At 38.6% G+C, this 19,899-nt stretch overlaps 2 protein-coding genes across 2 annotated transcripts in view; one reads left to right on the forward strand and one right to left on the reverse strand.

Annotated features, from left to right (window-relative positions):
• MACROD2 (mono-ADP ribosylhydrolase 2) overlaps window positions 1-19,899 on the forward strand; it is a 1,156,239-nt gene that overhangs the window by 84,328 nt on the left and 1,052,012 nt on the right. The window lies entirely within an intron of this gene.
• Window positions 15,415-18,578, reverse strand: FLRT3 (fibronectin leucine rich transmembrane protein 3). Its single transcript, XM_063316380.1, has one exon. It carries the CDS (start codon window positions 18,212-18,214, stop codon window positions 16,268-16,270), a length of 1,947 nt encoding a protein of 648 aa, XP_063172450.1. The 5' UTR covers window positions 18,215-18,578; the 3' UTR covers window positions 15,415-16,267.

Raw genomic sequence — 19,899 nt, forward strand, 5'->3', positions numbered from 1 at the left:
CGTTGGAAACATTTCCCTCATCCTGAGTGGGTTTCTGCTCACGATGTTCGCTCCCCCGACCTGGTTGGTCGTTTTCACTCTGCTTATCCAGACAAGCCGGCTCCTTAGCTATTATTTTCTAGGGGGGCGATATGTCATGTTCACCATTTCAATGTTCTGTTAACATCATAACGTTTCACGTGTCAAGCCGTCAATCTGTGCCTTACATGCTTGCACGCTTCCTGGTATTTTCCATTATTGCTGTGTTCTTTATTTTGCTACTTTGGAATGTATGTTTGGGTTTCCTACTCTATTCGAGGTTACTTTCCCAGGCCGATGTAACGGTTGCTAGCACCTGGGAGGGGGTGGTTGCTAACGAGCGCTCGGGGCGGGACTGGGTTGGAAGCAAGGCTTTTAAGTTTGTATTTGGCGCGCTTTTGCTCATTCTCAGCTTTCTCTGTATTTGCATACTATTCCTTTAATAAATCAGTTATCTTTAAGCCCGAGCTTGTGAGACTGAGTATTTGGGATTAGGCAACCATTACAATAGTGGAATTAAACTCTACAAACTTTTCAGCAAAGTCTCCCATGATTTTCTAGTCAAGAAGATGAAAACAAAAATGGGCTAGGCTATGCTTCTTTTTGCTGAAAACAGAGCTGATTGAACATTCATACCCAAGTGTACATTAATGGCTTCTGTGAAGTCAGATAAAAGTATCAAGTGGTCTAACACAGGGCTCCATCCTGCCGTGCTTTTCAACATATTTGGAGGTCTTAGAAAATATCAGATGTTCAGAAAACACTGTGGATGACGGCTGGCTCCAACGTGAAGATGGATGGATAGCAAACATCTTATATGACAGTATCAAGATTCATAAGGATCTTGGAAAAACTGGAACAGTCCTCAGAAACCAGTAAGATGAATTTCAGATAGGACAATTGCAAGTTCCTACATTTGTATAAGAAAAATCATAGGCATGAGATTAGGGGGACCATATTGGCAAAAGAGAACTTGGTGAATCACAGTCTGAATATGAGCCAAAAGTTTGATGCAGTTGCAAAAAAAAAGCAAATGCAGTTGTAAGCTACATGAACCAAAGTAAAGTGTCAAGAGCAAGAGTAATCCCCCCCACCAGAAAACCAAACCCCCTAATGGTCAGATCGTCTAAGGATGCAACAGATTGTGTAGGAGGTGGTGGACTCTTCTTTATTGCAGGTGTTTAAGTCTGTATGGCCATCTGTTCCTGCAGGGGGTTGGACTAGATATTTTTTAGTCCCTTCGAATCATTACATTCTATTGTTATGTCAACCAACATCATGCAGTGTTCAGGATCAATATCCATTTCTGAATACTATTTGATAAAAGTTCTACCTAGCGTGCTTTGCAATAATTCCCTAGTTATGTGACATCTATTTTGTAAAAGATGTGGAGATGTGATGATGGTGAGAATTTTTTAATCCAGTCATCAGTGACATGGCCAGGTCTGTGGCAGACTCTTGAATGAACTGGGTCTTGCTGCCAAATAAACTCTTACGTTTCGAATGATGGAATGGCAATGAACAATTTTGACAATGGAACCAATATCAGACTGGTGAACATTGTGCCCCATATTGCAAGAGTTCTGCTGTCAGCAGTAAGGCCATCTGATCTGAATGCAGACAAACACACCAGGATATGGCAGTTCCCATGCTAGATTTGGAGGCTTTTATGAGTGGCACTTATAAAATGGCACTAAGGTTAATTGCCCCTCACATTTAATTTTGTTCATTTCCTCTCTATATGGCAAACGGAAAGAAAGGGTGGATTAAGAAAACAGTAAGTAGCAATCCTTTATTCCTACAGCTTGATAAACTGCACTGCAAAAATCCATGTGATCATATTGCCTCAAACAGCACTGAAACCCTTACCTGTCCCACAGAGAAAAGGCAAAACAACATATCCAAAGAACTGTTGAAAATAGGGAATGAATTGCTGCTGCAGAGCAGGGTGTGGTGGGGATTGTGGAGAGAGGGCATACAGTAGTCCTAGATGACTTTTCTGGAGGTTTGTTGAAGAAGAAACACGATATTTGTTTCCAGGTCTGAGAATATTCTTTTTGGCAATAGTGGAGAATATCTGTAGCTCAGGGTTGAATAGGTGGGTTCTTGTGTTGTCTGAGCTTATTTTTCAACACTTCATTGCCAAGCTACATCATTAGTTTTCTGGCTGGTAAATAGATGGTAGCTTGTCCTACCTGCCTTGATTGGGCTATTATTTCTTTTTTTCCCCCAAGAAACCACCAGTGTCAGTGGACCTCGACTCTCTTTTTGCAGCCTCAAGAACTCCCCAAGGTCACAGCACTGATATTCATAGCGAAACTTTTGCCACACACCAATATGTTGCTTTAGATCATTTTCCTCAATAAATCAGTGAAGAAGTAAATGTTTTTGACTCATTTGTTTCATAGGGTTCTTCTTATCTAGTCTTAGGACTTACGTGGAGAATAGATCACGCTTTAGGTCATATTTGTGCAGAAATATTGAAAATTCAAAAGGGTTCACAAATTTTTAAGCACCACTATATTATGTGAAAGCTCAGGTCTTTTTAAACAAATCCTTTATGGAGGGCATTACCAGCTAAAACATCTCAGGTACAAGTCACTAGCACTTTTCCTTCTGGATCCCATAGAATTAATATTACTGGTTTCCTCTAATTTTCTCGGTAGCAATTTTTTTGTCTTTTAATAGTCTTATAGGGAAGACTAACAGGTTGTGTTTTGAATGCAACAAGTGTTAAGTTACCTCAACATTTGTTAAGTATATGAATGGCCAATAGAACTAGAGCAGGTTATGCAACTTCTCGGTCAAAGGTTATACCTGTCCTTTCAATGGGATGCTACAGTCATGCTTCAAAAAGTAGTGAGTAGAGCCAAAGACTAAATCTGAATGTTATTTATATTTATAGTAAAGGTAAAGGTTTCCCTTGACATTAAGTCCAGTCGTGCCCAACTCTAGGGGGCGGTGCTCATCTCCATTTCAAAGCCGAAGAGCCGGCGTTTGTCCGTAGACACTTCCGTGGTCATGTGGCCGGCATGACTAGCTTTTTCGTATTATTTAATAATTCAGTTATGCACATTTAAAGTTACAATTTGATAGTAATTTTTGGAGATTGTGTGGGACTGCAATGATCTTCTGAACTTTTAAAAATATTTTTAAAAACTTATTTAATATACTGTATGGAAAGAAAAACTACAAACAAAATACTACAGAAAAATAAAGGGGTCCCAATAAAAAAATAGACAAACCAAAATATTAAGCTAAAAAAAATTACAATTAGATATAAAAGTGACTCCGTTTTTAAGCAACAAATTAAACCTTACCCACACAGTACCACTGGTCTTGCCATCCTGTCAATAAAGGGCTGATCCAAAGTCTGAAACTGTATGTTCTTCAGTCCAAAATTTTAAATCAGGTGTAGCAGACTCTTTCTAACAGAGTAAAATTATCTTTTTAGTTTTGGCTCATAAATGGTTAATCCAAAGTTCACAATACTCTGAGTTGCAAGAACATGGATAATTTGAATACAGAGTTGGAATTTCCTATTACAAATAAACAGTATTTTAAAGAACGTTAACATGTTTCATTTTCTTCTCTGGAATATTGGAGTCACTCAGTATCCCCAGTTGATGGTATTTACATTAATGCTGATTATCTTTTATGGTTAGCTGTGCAAGTTTTACTTAAATGCAAATTGTCCTTTAACATATAGTAGTTACTGAAATCATTTAATTCCCAGTTTACATACAGAATTAGAGTTTTATATATAATACGTGGTAATGACAAAAGCTAGGAATAATCATTTGAGAAGTAATAGCATTTATATATGATACCAGTTTAATAACTACGGGGCCAACTGGCCTTTTCATAGTCCTATTATGATGATTTAATGTCTAATAAGTTGTTCTAGAGCATGTTGGCTAGGGAATTCTGGAAGCTGAAGTCCAGACATCTTAAAGTTGCTGAGATTGAGAAACATTGTTCTAGAGCTTTAGCTGTAGCTGATCAGACTAACTTCATTTTGACTGTTTCATTTCAAATGTTTAGCTGGAGCCTTTTAGAATTGTTTGGGGTTGCCATTTTCTCTTACAAATGTTGAAATACACAAGCCAGGATACTTACATTATAGGACAACAGAGATAGGGTAGAGGAAATGTAGAAATCAGTTCATCTTGTTCATATAAGAATTTGTCAAAGTGTTAAAGAAGATGGTCTTTTAGGGCAGGAAATCCTATTTATTCCACTGGAATCCCACAGAGGCAATACAAATGACATGGTCAGTAGTAATCCAGGTCACTTACATTCATTCTGACAGACACACATGTAAATTCCCTCTCACCTACTCACTGTGGTTTATGCACAAACATACTTTATTTCTAGATGAAACTCATTCCAAAGACAACAATTTTCCTGCATTAGCAATATATTCTCCCCCATCCAGCTACTGTTCAGTTGTGCTCTAGGGCTTGTAGACTCTAGATGTAGTGACCAAGAATTGCAAGTGGTTGTTGAGTCATAGGCAATGTTCCCTCTAATTTCTGACATGCCTTGTGCAGAAAAAAAATATGTTTTGTGCAGCTTTTCTCAAATGAAGTACAAATTTGTGCATCACAACATGAGTATATGAGTAAATTGCAAATACAAAACGTATATTTATTTCTTAGTTAAAGTACAGAAACTAAAAGTATGATGGTATGTCACATACATGCTCAAAACTTGCCCTTCTTCCTAGTGCTAAGAGAGAGTAACCAGCCCAAAGTCACCATGTTGGCTTTTAACACTAGCCAAACTGGCTCTACACATATGCGCTTACAGATTATAGTATAAATATATAGTCACTGATAACTGATAATTACAATCAATATATTGTAAGCATTTAAAATTGTTTCTTTTGGGAGGTGGGATTTGATAATGAAATGAAAGAAAAAAAAAAGGAAGAAAAGCATTATACCCAAAGCATTTAGTTACCTCCCCTTTCTTTCCTTCTTCTCTGGTTGTATTCTAGAAAATAGTTTTGTTGTTGTTGTTTATTCGTTTAGTCGCTTCCGACTCTTCGTGACTTCATGGACCAGCCCACGCCAGAGCTTCCTGTCGGTCGTCAACACCCCCAGCTCCCCCAGGGACGAGTCTGTCACCTCTAGAATATCATCCATCCATCTTGCCCTTGGTCGGCCCCTCTTCCTTTTGCCTTCCACTCTCCCTAGCATCAGCATCTTCTCCAGGGTGTCCTGTCTTCTCATTATGTGGCCAAAGTATTTCAGTTTTGCCTTTAATATCATTCCCTCAAGTGAGCAGTCTGGCTTTATTTCCTGGAGGATGGACTAGCTGGATCTTCTTGCAGTCCAAGGCACTCTCAGAATTTTCCTCCAACACCACAGTTCAAAAGCATCGATCTTCCTTCGCTCAGCCTTCCTTATGGTCCAGCTCTCGCAGCCATATGTTACTACAGGGAACACCATTGCTTTAACTATGCGGGCCTTTGTTGTCAGTGTGATGTCTCTGCTCTTAACTATTTTATCGAGATTTGTCATTGCTCTTCTCCCAAGGATTAAGCGTCTTCTGATTTCCTGACTGCAGTCAGCATCTGCAGTAATCTTTGCACCTAGGAATACAAAGTCTTTCACTGCTTCTACATTTTCTCCCTCTATTTGCCAGTTATCAATCAAGCTGGTTGCCATAATCTTGGTTTTTTTGAGGTTTAGCTGCAAACCAGCTTTTGCACTTTCTTCTTTCACCTTCATCATAAGGCTCCTCAGTTCCTCTTCACTTTCAGCCATCAAAGTGGTATCATCTGCATATCTGAGATTGTTAATGTTTCTTCCAGAGATTTTAACTCCAGCCTTGGATTCCTCAAGGCCAGCTTGTCGCATGATGTGTTCTGCATACAAGTTGAATAGGTAGGGTGAGAGTATACAGCCCTGCCGTACTCCTTTCCCAATCTTAAACCAGTCTGTTGTTCCGTGGTCTGTTCTTACTGTTGCTACTTGGTCGTTATACAGATTCTTCAGGAGGCATACAAGATGACTTGGTATCCCCATACCACTAAGAACTTGCCACAATTTGTTATGGTCCACACAGTCAAAGGCTTTAGAATAGTCAATAAAACAGAAATAGATCTTTTTCTGAAACTCCCTGGCTTTTTCCATTATCCAGCGGATATTGGCAATTTGGTCTCTAGTTCCTCTGCCTTTTCTAAACCCAGCTTGTACATCTGGCAATTCTCGCTCCATGAACTGCTGAAGTCTACCTTGCAGGATCTTGAGCATTACCTTACTGGCATGTGAAATGAGTGCCACTGTTCGATAGTTTGAACATTCTTTAGTGTTCCCCTTTTTTGGTATGGGGATATAAGTTGATTTTTTCCAGTCTGATGGCCATTCTTGTGTTTTCCAAATTTGCTGGCATATAGCATGCATTACCTTGACAGCATCATCTTGCAAGATTTTGAACAGTTCAGCTGGGATGCCGTCGTCTCCTGTTGCCTTGTTATTAGCAATGCTTCTTAAGGCCCACTCAACCTCACTCTTCAGGATGTCTGGCTCTAGCTCACCGACCACACCGTCAAAGCTATCCCCGATATTGTTATCCTTCCTATACAGGTTTTCTGTATATTCTTGCCACCTTTTCTTGATCTCTTCTTCTTCTGTTAGGTCCTTGCCATCTTTGTTTTTGATCATACCCATTTTTGCCTGGAATTTACCTCCAATGTTTCTAATTTTCTGGAAGAGGTCTCTTGTCCTTCCTATTCTATTGTCTTCTTCCACTTCCGCGGATTGCTTGTTTAAAAATAATTCCTTATCTCTTCTGGCTAACCTCTGGAATTTTGCATTTAATTGGGCATATCTCCCCCTATCACTGTTGCCTTTTGCTTTCCTTCTTTCTTGGGCTACTTCTAGTGTCTCAGCAGACAGCCATTTTGCCTTCTTGGTTTTCTCTTTCTTTGGGATGTATTTTGTTGCCGCCTCCTGAACAATGCTGCCAACTTCTGTCCAGAGTTCTTCCGGGACCCTATCTACTAAGTCCAGTCCCTTAAATCGATTCTTCACCTCCACTGCATATTCCTTAGGAATATTAGTGAGCTCATATCTAGCTGATCTGTGGGTCTTCCCTAATCTCTTTAGTCTGATCCTAAATTGTGCAAGAAGAAGTTCGTGATCTGAACTACAGTCAGCTCCAGGCCTTGTTTTTACCGACTGTACAGATGTCCGCCACCTTTGGCTGCAAAGGATGTAATCAATCTGATTTCGGTGTTGTCCATCTGGTGAAGTCCACGTATAAAGCCATCTCTTAGGTTGCTGGAAGAGAGTGTTTGTTATGCAGAGTGAATTGTCTTGGCAAAATTCTATCAGCCTGTGTCCTGCTTCGTTTTGTTCTCCCAGGCCATACTTACCTGTAATTCGAGGTGTCATCTGACTGCCCACCTTAGCATTCCAGTCTCCTGTGATGAAAATAACATCTCTTTTAGGCGTGTTGTCCAGTAGGTGCTGCAGATCCTCATAGAACTGCTCTACTTCAGCTTCTTCAGCATTTGTGGTTGGGGCATATATTTGGATCACTGTGATGTTAGATGGCTTGCCCTGAATTCGAATTGAGATCATTCTGTCGTTTTTTGGGTTGTATCCAAGCACTGCTTTAGCCACTTTACTATTAATTATGAAGGCTACTCCATTTCTTCTGTGGTCCTCTTGTCCACAGTAGTAGATCTGGTGGTCATTTGATGTGAAGTGGCCCATTCCAGTCCATTTCAGTTCACTGACGCCCAGGATGTCTATCTTTAATCTTGACATCTCACCAATAACCACATCCAATTTGCCCTGGCTCATAGATCTTACATTCCAGGTTCCGATGGTGTGTTGATGCTTAGAACATCGGATTCGCCGTTCACCACCAGCACTGTCGGCCGCTAGCCGTCCTTTCGGCTTTGAGCTAGCTGCGTCATCACGTCTGGGGCTAGTTGAGCTCATCCTCTGTTCCTCCCCAGTAGCATTTTGACCATCTTCCGACCTGGGGGTCTCATCTTCCGATGGTATACCGACATATCTCTGGTTGTACTGATCCATTTAGTTTTCACGGCAAGAATACTGAGGTGGGTTGCCATTACCTTCCCCAGGGATCGCATTTAGTCTGACCTCTCTGTCATGGCCTTCCCGTCTTGGGTGGCCCTTCACGGTTTAGCTCATGGCATCATTGAGGTGCTCAAGCTCCAGCACCACGACAAGGTAACGATCCTTTGCTGAAGTAGAAAATAGTAAATTATCAAAAAACCAAAGTGTTAGTCTTTGCATGACGCAACCGTAGAATGCATAAATGGGACCCCAACAGAATATGCTTGTACTTATAAACAGCTTGGGGTGCAGTTTCAGATTTCCTTATCTTGTAGTATACATTTCTCTTTTTCGGCAAGTGTGGTCCAGCGTAGCTCCATAGCTGTCTTAAGATGCTTCCATTCAAAGGGGGCACATTTGGTTTTTCTCGCTAAGGTTTTTCCCAGCATCTTTATGGTGTTCAGATTTGTATTTTTACAAAGATTAATATCCTAGAAGCTGTCCAGTCCAAATTTATAAGAGCTATACTTGCTCATTGCTTGAAACAAGTTAAGGTTGAACCCAGTTGCTATTTGCTGGACAACATCTACTTCTCTGTTCCAGTAGTTTCTCTGGACCATTCCAGATAATGAGTTTCCACTGAAAGTGCAGGTCTGCAGCTTGGGAGTCCTGGACCCACAGCAGCTGCTGGAAGAGCAGGTGGAGGCCACAGGAAGGAGGTCTTCACTCAGCTGTATCTGGAGCAGGGGAACTTGCTAAAGGTCACTAATGCCCTTCTTACCATCAGAACAGGCTATTGCAATATGCTTTCAATGGGGCTACTTTTGAATATTACTCAGAAATTGCAGTTGGTGTGAAATGCAACTATCTGCATGTTAGCTGGTGAGAGTTGCTACATCTATGCAACAATAGATTTATGGCCAGTCCTCAAAGTTGCAGCCATTGCAGCATTCCTGTGGTCCCGTGATCGCAATTCATGTGCTTGGCAACTGGTTCACAATTCCGACAGTTGCAGAGTCCTATGGTCACATGGTCACCATTTGTGACCTTCACTGCCAGCTTCTGACAAGCAAAGTCGATGGGGAAGCTGGCAGGAGGTCACAAATGGCAATCGCATGACATCATACCTAATGACCGCATGGGATTCACCTAACGACCACAACTGGAACTGCCAGTACTGCCATTGTAGGTTGGCACGGTCATATGATATTGTGCTCTATGACCGCATCACTTAGTGACAAAGTTCCCAGCCTCAATTACCATTGTTAACTGTATTATCAGCATACTGATAGTACTTTACCTATGCCGACAGGTGACTTTGTCTAGCAATTTCACATAGATGTTAAGAGAGTTGAGACCTGTGGCATCCCGCAAAGTAGAGGCCAAGGGCTAGATCATTCCCCTTCTACTAACTGAATTTTGCTTTGAACTGTTACATATACTAGATTTTAAACAAATACCAGTGGTGATTTAGGAAGGTTGAGTATTTTCACAGTAGGTTCATTTGAAAACAAGCATCTCTATATATTTGATTTGGGAAAAAATGGTCTGTAGACTTCTATCTGATTTACTGATATATGGACTGAAATGTTTCTTTATTTCTGCTCTCTGTCAAATCAGGAGACTGATTTGTATGCCTTACCCATGACAGCCAAATTGGTAACTAAGCTTTTGTGTTTTCAGGACAGGTGGGGCTGCTTTGTATATGAATGCTAGGTATTTGGGCTGGGCAAAGCATTTGAATGGGTAGGTTTACAGAGTGTGGGACCATAAATAAAGAGCTGTATGAGGCCCCCAAAACATTTCAAGGGGTCCCAATTTCCTAACTCATCCTGAATTAGCTGAGAGAAGGCAGCTGATTTTAGCAAAAGTAAAGGACCATCCATCCATCCATCCCATGATATGTGAATTTTTCTTTTTAATTCTTATACATCATTGAGCATTTTATTAGAGACTGTTAAAGAGATGTGATAAAGGTAATAGTATGCCAATTCTGTATGGTTGGTTTTACTGATTTATGGTGAATGGGTTATGTGAAAACAGCTTTATAACAGGTCACAATTTGCCACTTTTAATGGGCCACTGAGGCATGGTCAGTACAGTTTGCCAAGGCATGAAAGTGCAGTTCATCCTTATAAAATGTAATAATTCACCCAAATAGATTTTATTTGTCTGAAAATTGAAATGAGAATTTAACGTGGGATGCATAAAAGAAGGAGACAAATCATCCAGATTAAATTGGTATATAGGGAGAAAATTTAATGTTCATAGTTGGATTTTTTTCAGAAATTGTAGCCTAGGCTTTGCTTCAGTGTTTCAATATGATCCCTACAATAAACTTAGATCCATAGTAACCAAAGCTTGAACCTTGTGGGTCATGAAATATATATGTAACAAGAAATGTATTTATTCCTCAGAAAGCTAGAGCCAGTTCCCCCATTAATGTGCAACGCTAGAGACAGAGGAGTAAATTGTGCAGGATGGTGTTTAACCCAGATGGTTAATAATTTAGACCTGCTAATCTTAAATGGTAGTGGGGAGAGCAATACTTCTGCCGATTTCAGTTAATGGGGCCCCCTCAGAGCAAGTGTAATTGATTACTTCATAGTGTCCCATGGGGTGATGAATATGATCTCTAATTTTAATCCCTGAGCAGTGATCATTTTCCTCTAAACCTGTGTCTAGCTTTAAAAGGAAGATACACAAATACAAAAAATGTTACTACCCAGAACTTGCATCAAACTGCAAATTATATATTTGTGTAAAGTGGACAGAGGAGATGGACAGAACAATACAGCTTGTAAATAAATCTGGTAAGATTCATAGTTTATATGAACTTATATGAAGCATCCCAAGAAAGGATCTATAATTTGGACCATAGCCTAATCACTATATTCAAAGATGTACTAGCCAGTAAAACTAAATGGGGAATAAGTAAAAGAAGATCCCAATCCTGGTTTGATGAAGAATGTGTAAAAGCTAAGCACTCCCTATTTGAATGTTTTAATTTATATGAAAGTAAAGGCTGTTTGCAATTTCTGAAATCTCTTCGGGAGCAAAAAAGGGAGTATAAAGCTCTACTGAAAAGGAAAAAAAAGAGATGTACAGAAAGCTCTCTGAGAAAAATTGATTCAGGACTCCAAGATTGGGGATAATACCACATTTGGGTGTATCTTCTCTGACCATATGAGAAAAACTAGTCCTAAATTACAGGTTCCAATTATGGCTTCCACGTGGGAGGTTTATTACCAATTACTTTATGCTTCTGGAAGTTGTAACTCCAAATACATACTATAATCACCAAAGAGATCCAGGAAAACCTACCATATTGGCCTCCTGTCACTCCAAATGAAATCTTCAAACTAATTGTACAGCTGCAAAATGGCAAAGCCCCCAGGAGAGACATCATTCTGTTAAGCCATTGTGGATTCTTCCCCCAATGGATTGATTCCAGTAGGATTTGATCAGGCCAAAGTATCTTTCGAGCAATGCGCCAGAGATGTGACCCTGCAAAATGATCTTAGCCAGGCTCTACCACATATTAATTCAGTGAACCCACAAAAAAGTGTTCTTAATGGTCCTCCAAAACACCAGACAAGCTTTTACTCCTGCTCGCTGTAATGTCCTCCCTTCCACCCTCTTTGAGGGAAGGTTCTGTAACATACCAAAAGAGCTGCGTCTCCGTCCTTGCGGTGAGGGGGAAATTGAAACTGTGGGTCAAGTGTTGCTCTGTTGCCTTTTTAATAGAAATCTAGGAGAGAGGTGTGCTTCCTCATATATAAAACAGTATCCTGGCAGGTTGGAGGCTGATTACCTTAGTCTCTTGCTAGCTGACCAGATGGCAGGGATTTCAGACAATGTAGCCCAGTTCTGTGTCAGAGCTATGATTAAAGATAATCAACAACTCCAAGTGTTTGCTCCAAGACTGCTGAGCCTTAGTTAGGCTTCCATCTCTCAATATATTTTACCTTCTTTTTTTGTCTTTCCTCCCGCCCCCCTTTTCCTTTTAAATATACACATAACATTTTATGTTTTATTTTGCTATTTCTTTGTTATAATTGGTTGGACCATAATTGACTTAATCCCAACAAACCCTAGCAGGGTTTCAGCAAGTATTAGACTTAATGTAAGTTAGCATAGCTTTACATTCTTATAGTGTTTTATAAATTCTAGTATTACTTATGTCCTTTTATAGTTATCTGTCCTGGTTATTTATAGCATTTCGATTATTCATTGTAAAATTAATTGTAATTTTATAGGATTCTTTTGCATTTTAATTCCTGTGCTCTGTAATTTTACATTAATAATTTTATCTTTACCTTGTTTTATTCTATTAATATGGCTTTTTATTTTTATTTCTACTTTAGAGTAATTGTTATTAGTTCTATGCTGGTCTATGACCAAAATAAAATTGATTGATAGAGAAGCAAAATTACTCTCCTGTGTAACTTTTCATTAAAAAAAAACCCCTTCCCTACTCATTAATAAGTATAATGTTTGTTACCATTTCAGTCTCTAAAATCTAAGTAGATCCTGGTCAAATACTATTCACTTCTAACATTCTATTTGTGTTACGTTTGACCTATTCTTAATATAGCTCTAAGTGGCTAACAATGTAATTAAGTATAAAGTAACAAAACAATAGGGAACCACTACAGCAGCAGAAAAGATGTATAAAAATAATAGTTTGATAAAAATAGCAACAGAATTGGACATTGAAGATCTTCCTAAAAATTAAGGTCTTAACTAATTTCCAGAAGGCTATTTAATAGGAAATGAGACAGATTTTCTTCTGAAGAGAACCTAAACACAGCCTCTGAAAATGTTGCTTCCCTAATCCCAAACAAATAGACTTCATGGGTTCATGGGATGTACAAGAGGTCTTCCAAGGATGATAGGCACATTAATTTGGGAGACTAGAAACCAATAAGAAACATATTCTCTATATGCTGTTCCCGTTAATAAATAGGCTGCAGCATTTTGGACCAATCATAGCATCAAAAATCCTCAAAGGCAGCCCTATGGAGCATTCATTGCAGCAATGCAGTTGTGATATAATTAAAACATCTATCACCCTGTCCAGATTTGCATTCTGTGTGATGTACTGTAGCTGATGCACCAGTCTTGGTTAGATGAAATATTCCTGAGCACCACCAGGTCCAAAAGAACTGCTAAAATGTGTGCTTTCAAGAAGACAGACAGATTGAATCCCAGTTCTGGATCAGGTTTATTTACTAACAGCATTTCTATTTTGCCAGAATTCAACTCCAGCTTGTTAACTCACATTCATTGTCACACTATATTTAGGCAATAGTTCAGGACCTTAGCACACTCATTGGAATAAGATGGAAAAGTGAGAATTAGGTGTCATCTATGTAGTAGTGACATTAAATTTCTCAAAACAGCAAATAACCCTCCAGAAGTTATATATAGACATGAAGTGCATAGGGAACAGTATAGAAGTCTGTGGATCTTCATTGGCCAATGTGTAAGAAGTTGACATCTTCAGCATCTTCTTCTTGGACCCTCTTTCCAGGAAGGACTGAAGTTACTGCAGAACTATAACTTAATATCCTACCCAGAGGTGCCTATCCAGAAAGAAGAATGAAAACAGAATGAAACCGTAGAGTGATTATAGCCCATACATTAGGAACCATTAACACTGTTAAGAGTTTAAAAAAAAATCTGGAGCTTGAAAATATAATAACATTGATAATTGACCCACTGAATTTTTAATACCACACCTTACACCTACTGTTTCATAAAAAGTTGGCAATCTGATTTTTTGCTATCAACAGAGTGAGAGCTGATTCCCCCTGAGAATAGTGTGCAGATTCCCACATTCAAGATTTTCTGGTTCAACTTTGGTTCATATAGGGATTCAATAGCTTAGGAAGCAATATATAGACTCAGGTTAATGCTCAAATCAATACAATTTATTTTTAATACATTTGTATCCAATCTTTCCTCTAGGACAAGAGTGGGCCACATCGGTCCCTAGAACCCCCTGGGTTGCAATACCAAAATTCAGTGGCAAATTACTGAATATTGCAGGTTCAGTTTCTGGCAGGAAAAAAATGGTAAAATTTATTATGGAAAAAGTCTTAATACACCTTAAGAAAAAAAATGGCCAATGATCTCCTCCCCCCCTCCCCCAGGTAAATGCAGCCCAATCTGCAAAATAATTTTCTCTCCTGCTTTACAATATAGCCCTGCTAGTGAAGTAGATGAGATTAAAGATAACTGGCCAAAGCAGCTCAGAAATCTTAATAGAGAAGGATTTGAACTTGTCCTACTCAACTTGTTTCCATCTGTATATCCTGTTTCCTTCTATTCTGTAGTAAAATGTTCAGAAAATGCTTTTGTGTAGACACAGGCACTCTTTTAGATTTGTTACCATAATTTTCTCAAGATGGGTTCAGCCCGAAATGGAGAATTGGAAGGTATTCCATCATGTAACACTTTTTGACACACACACACACACACACACACACACAGAGGATAAGAAGAGCACTTATTTTTCTGTACTTCATTTTATAGTTTATTCAGCTTTAAGACCAATATTTTTCTGCAATTAACTGTATGTGTGTGAAAAGTTTGTTTCCAATTAAAAATGGAATACATCTAACTTTTTGATAAAGGCACATATAAGACTGGCCAAAGAGTGTAAAATGCACTTTTGTTTTCATTGGGGGAAAATAGTTATGACAACAAAATGTCTTGGGTATTAAATATGAAATAGATCATAGCTAAGTAGAAGGTGAAAGTATCTTCACTTCCACATCTATTAAGTAATTTCCAGATAACTATGACAATAATGGGCAATATTTCTGATGGCAGTTGAAGTATGTACACATCTCTATTGTATATATTTAACTGCATATTCAGTATGCTTTAGCAAGGTTAAAAGAATTGTCTGTATCAATCATACAAGTTGTATAGCGTACGTAGGCTTTAAAACTTTTCTTCTTGATTTTAACGTATTTAGGAAAGTTTTACATTTTGCTTTCCATAGATATAATAATTATTTTAACAATTAGACGAAAGTACATTTTTGTTTAGTAACTACAAGGTTGAGACTAGAGATGTGCAAAACATTCTGTGCATGGAAGAGATGGTTTCAGGTGGTCCACTTCCAAACTGAAACATGCATATTGGTCCGTGCACAGGGTTGTTTTGTCCAAGCAGAAGTAATTTGAGGGGTGGTGAGGAAACCAAGTCCATAAGGTACTGAAGGGAGGGAAAAGAGGGAAAAACTGAGAAAGCTGAGACATTGTGGGATATGCCTCATTGGGACATTGGCGGCAGCAGCTAAAGATGATGATGCTTGGAAGATCAGAAGGTGGGCAAGGCTGTGGGATATACCGGACAAGCAGTGATGAGGAGGGAATGATGTGCCCCAGCCCTGATACTCACCCCATCCTGATTTGTCTGAAATGTAGAACAAATGAAGTGTTCTAAGCTTCAATCCTATTAAACTCTGACTTTGAATGGTTTAGCAGAATACTCTACCCCACCCTCTTGCAGTGCAGTGGCTTTGCTATGGTTTTGGGGAAAAAATCTGTTTTACGCACATCTCTATTTGGGTCAGTGGAGTGTGCTTAAGTACATTTGCCTTACGAGATTTCAGCTATCTGTTGTAGTTTCCAACAGCTATTTTATTGTTTACAGCTGTATAACTGGTATTGCCCACTATTTTGCTATTTGATTTACTAAATGCTAGTTGGCTTAATATACCCAGGATTGTATTTTTATCAATTTTGTAGCCATTTTTAAATACCTTTAATGGATACCAAAGTGAATATGGCCTGTGCTTATACTTACAAGGATCTCAGATGTAGCGAAGTCCTGATTGTTCAACACAGCAAGAAAATTCACTTTCACAGTCAACAAGTCATCTTACTCAGTTGAACACAAAAGTTAAATGGTTTGTAATTTCAATAGTAGGAAGGAAAATACAGTACAAATTACTAAAAAATACTAAAATATAGAATTGTTTTCAGGCATCCTTGCTACATTAATTGCAGCAGTCACCTGAAATTTGAAACTTTTAATAAAAAGTTCTTAAATATAAATTATATGGCAAATGTACAATACATTGCTTATACAGTCTTTTAATCCAGTGTTCTGTAGTAGGCCAGCAACCAGTAAAGTTGCCTTCCTTTGTGAGAAAAAGTAGCTACCCCAAGTCTTCCATTTTCTTACTATCATGAATGTGAGTGATCTGAATCAGGTATACCACTGTCTCTGTAGCTTCTGTTACTACTGCTTTCACTGTGGTTGTTTTTATACAGATTCATTCCATTAGGTGGAAATATGGTATGTATTACAAACTCCTCTTTAGACACTTGCTCATTGTTCAGAGAGATCATCTGAAAAGAAGTCTCCCTGATCTCTAGGATGGAATTGTCCTTCTTAGTTCCAGCCTCAGCATAGTCATCTTTTCTTCGCCGTCCTTTGCTATAGGTACAATTTCTCGAGAACAAGGAACCATTCCTGTGGACATACCAACAGACTAAAGCAAGCAATGCCATAGCTACCAGTGCCACTGCACCCCCTATGATGGCAGCTAAGGGCAAGTTAGAGTTCTTGTATGGTTCTTTCTCTTGTTCATGGTTTAGGGTTGTTGTAGGATTGTACATTCTGAGGGGAGCAGTTTCAGTCTCTATACAGACAGGAGTTTCATCATATAGATAAATGTTACTGGTTTCCATGGGAACCATGCATACACGGTATGGGGAATCTGGCTCAAGTGCTGTGAGCAGATAGTCATTTCGGTCCCCTGTAACAATGGTTTCAGTTATAGATCCAAAGGCTGGGCTGTGACCCATTTTGAGCCAACTAAGTCTCAGAGCAGTCATGGGTAGTGCAACTTTCCAAGAAATATGAATAGTCTCCGTACTTACGGATTTTACAACTATGGTAATGATTTCCTGCGTTGGGGAAGCTGTTCTGTAATTTTTATGTGGATTAGCAGTCTTTATTTCAGGAGATTTGGTCACAGAAATGGGCCAGTGTCCTTGCACAGGGTATAAAGTGTTTGGTATTGAAGCAGTAATTTGGATCGTGCTTACAATATCTTCACCTTTACAATCAAATAACTCTTTGTTTAGGTCTTTGATAGCCATCCCACGCACTTTTTCTGGTGCTTGACACATCAGTCCACGCACATTAACTTTGAGGGGCAGGGTTTGTAGCCAATCACGAACCCATTTCATTTTGCACCCACAGCGCCAAGGATTGTTGCGAAGAAACAATTGGGTTATATTGTCTAGGTCATCAAAGACACCCTGAGGTAAATTACTGAGATTGTTGTTTGACATATCTAATCGATATAGTTGTCGTAGATATGCAAAAGCATTAGGTGGTACATGATTGATATGGTTTTCTTGTAAATAAAGCTTTCTCAGATTTGTGCCTGGCAAATTTACTGGAGCTGCTGTAAGAGAATTACGAACTAGTGAGAGTTCAGTTAAATTGACTAGATTTGTGAAGACCTTCTCTCCTAATCCATGATTGCTTAAGAGATTTCCATCTAAAACTAGACGTTTTAAATTTGTAAGATCTTGAAGGGACAGCTCTGAAATTGTGGAAATACGATTATCATCCAAGCGCAGCTCTTCTATTGTTTTAGGCAAGCCCCAGGGAATGGTGCTAAGGTGATTTCGAGAAAGAAAAAGTAGTCTGAGATAAATATTATCCCGGAAGGCTCCGTCTTCAATACTAACAGCAGAAACAGAATTATCATCCAAATGCAATTCTTCTAGATAAGGAATTTGTGACAGTGAATCATAAGTAATTGTCCTTATGTTATTTTCTTGCAAATGCAATTCTCTGACATATTTTGGAAGGTTGATAGGGAATTCATCCAAGCTGTTGTGATATAAATAAATTCTCTCTACTTTTATTAAGGTTTTTAGTTCGGAAGGAATTCCAGCATTATTAATTTGATTGTTCTGAAGGTAAAGAGTTGTAGCATCCCCTGGAATCCCAGTTGGAATAGAAGTCAAGTCACGATCATTGCAGTAAATGAATCCTGCATCACAGCGGCATACGGAAGGGCATGATTTGGCACTGATAAAGTGAGGTGCCATCTTGAGCAACAGCCCTATCTTTGTCCAAATAAGGATGAAGCTCCAGGTTACACTGATCATGGTCAAGTTGCAGTGAGGTTTGCACACAAACTAGTGTTTAATTTTCAGTAACCTAGGAAAGAAAATCAGATTAATAGTAGAATGCAGAGGGTAAGTACTACTTTAAAATAAGATAGAAATTATCTCAAAAAACAATAGGATGCATATTTACCAGGAAAAATGTGCTATTGTATTCCTTGGTTTATATACATAGGGCTGCTTGGATTAATCTAAGAATGGGTTCCATTATAAGAAATAACAACGTAAGGGCATAATTAATTCCAATAAATTTTATCCTGTTCCTTGCTGTCCCCTGATTTTATTGTGCTGTGCTACTTATGCTTATGCTTCAGACTTTATCCTGTCATTTTGGCAACAGCCAGCATAATCTTCTCCCCCACCCCAGAAGTTTTAGAGTCCTGTTGTATGTGATAGGTCACCTCACAATTTTTTGGAATGGGGTGTTTGCCTCATACACCTGAGATATGGGCATGATGATAATAAATTAGTCATAGCACATAGATTAATTAGCACATGGATTAATTAAATTATAGCCAAGTATGTAACATTTTTAAATAGGTCAGTGACCAAATTTGTAACTTTCAGAGGTGTATACACAGGTGGCCATAGAAGATCTATCTGTGTGGTCATCAAGGTTGACAGCAACTTGATGGCATGTAATATACATCTGAATAACTTTTCATGAACCGTCATAAAATGAGTGCAGCAATCCCATCTGTTCAATTGAAGGCTCTCTGCAAACCAACTCTGTATTGCTTTTTACTTTGGCCTTGGTCCCATGCTGCATACAAACCAGGAATAGTCTGACTTTAGTGGAAATGATATAACCTTCATAGTAGAGATATGAACATATGTATTACCCATTTTTTCAACCATCAGCATACTGATGGCTTTTCGTAATACAAGTACATAACAGTGTCCATGTACGTTGCATTACAATTGTTAGTTTATTTGTTATAAACTAGTTCATAATAGTTTGTTACGTTGCTTCATAAAATTAACAAGGAACAACTGAAACAAGTTTATTGAAATGTGTATTTTTTTTAGGCATAATAATTTATAATATTGTTATTACAATAATGTTCCAATCCAAAGATTACTATACTAGGTAGCTGCTAAGCTAGCTATCTGATCAAACAGCACTGCTGTAAATTTTACAGTAAGGATTGAAACCCAGCTCCTTTAGTACTGCTTGCATCTGTGTTCTGTATGGAAAGAAATGTTCTTTAAATTCACACGCCCAATCTTTTATTTCTTTCTTGATACCATTTTCTATTATTATTGTTCTTACCTTATTTAAATATATGAGGGAATAATTTGTGCTTACTAATCCAATGGACATCCAGTTTTCCAGAAGAAGGTTGACTTCGGAGAAATGTATTGTTTAGTTCTCATAACTGTACTTCTTTTACATCAATACATTAAATTATCCTCATGGATAGAACATCTTTCCTGGTGAGCTCCATTGTGTTCAGTAAGCATTTTCTGTAAAGTTTGATCATGGAACATAAAAAAACATCCAGTTGTTAACAGAAGTTTTACAGTCTCGTTTGTGGGAAGAAGAGCTCTAAGAACAGGGAGAGGGTTTCCCTTCTTTTAAATCTGTATGTGAAGAAACTCTTTCGTTTTGGTTTAATATCCTTAATAAAAATGGCATTCTTTGTAATTCTCAGAAGCTTTTCTGT

Source organism: Candoia aspera, chromosome 1 (genome assembly GCF_035149785.1).
Source record: "Candoia aspera isolate rCanAsp1 chromosome 1, rCanAsp1.hap2, whole genome shotgun sequence".
Lineage (NCBI taxonomy): Eukaryota > Metazoa > Chordata > Lepidosauria > Squamata > Boidae > Candoia > Candoia aspera.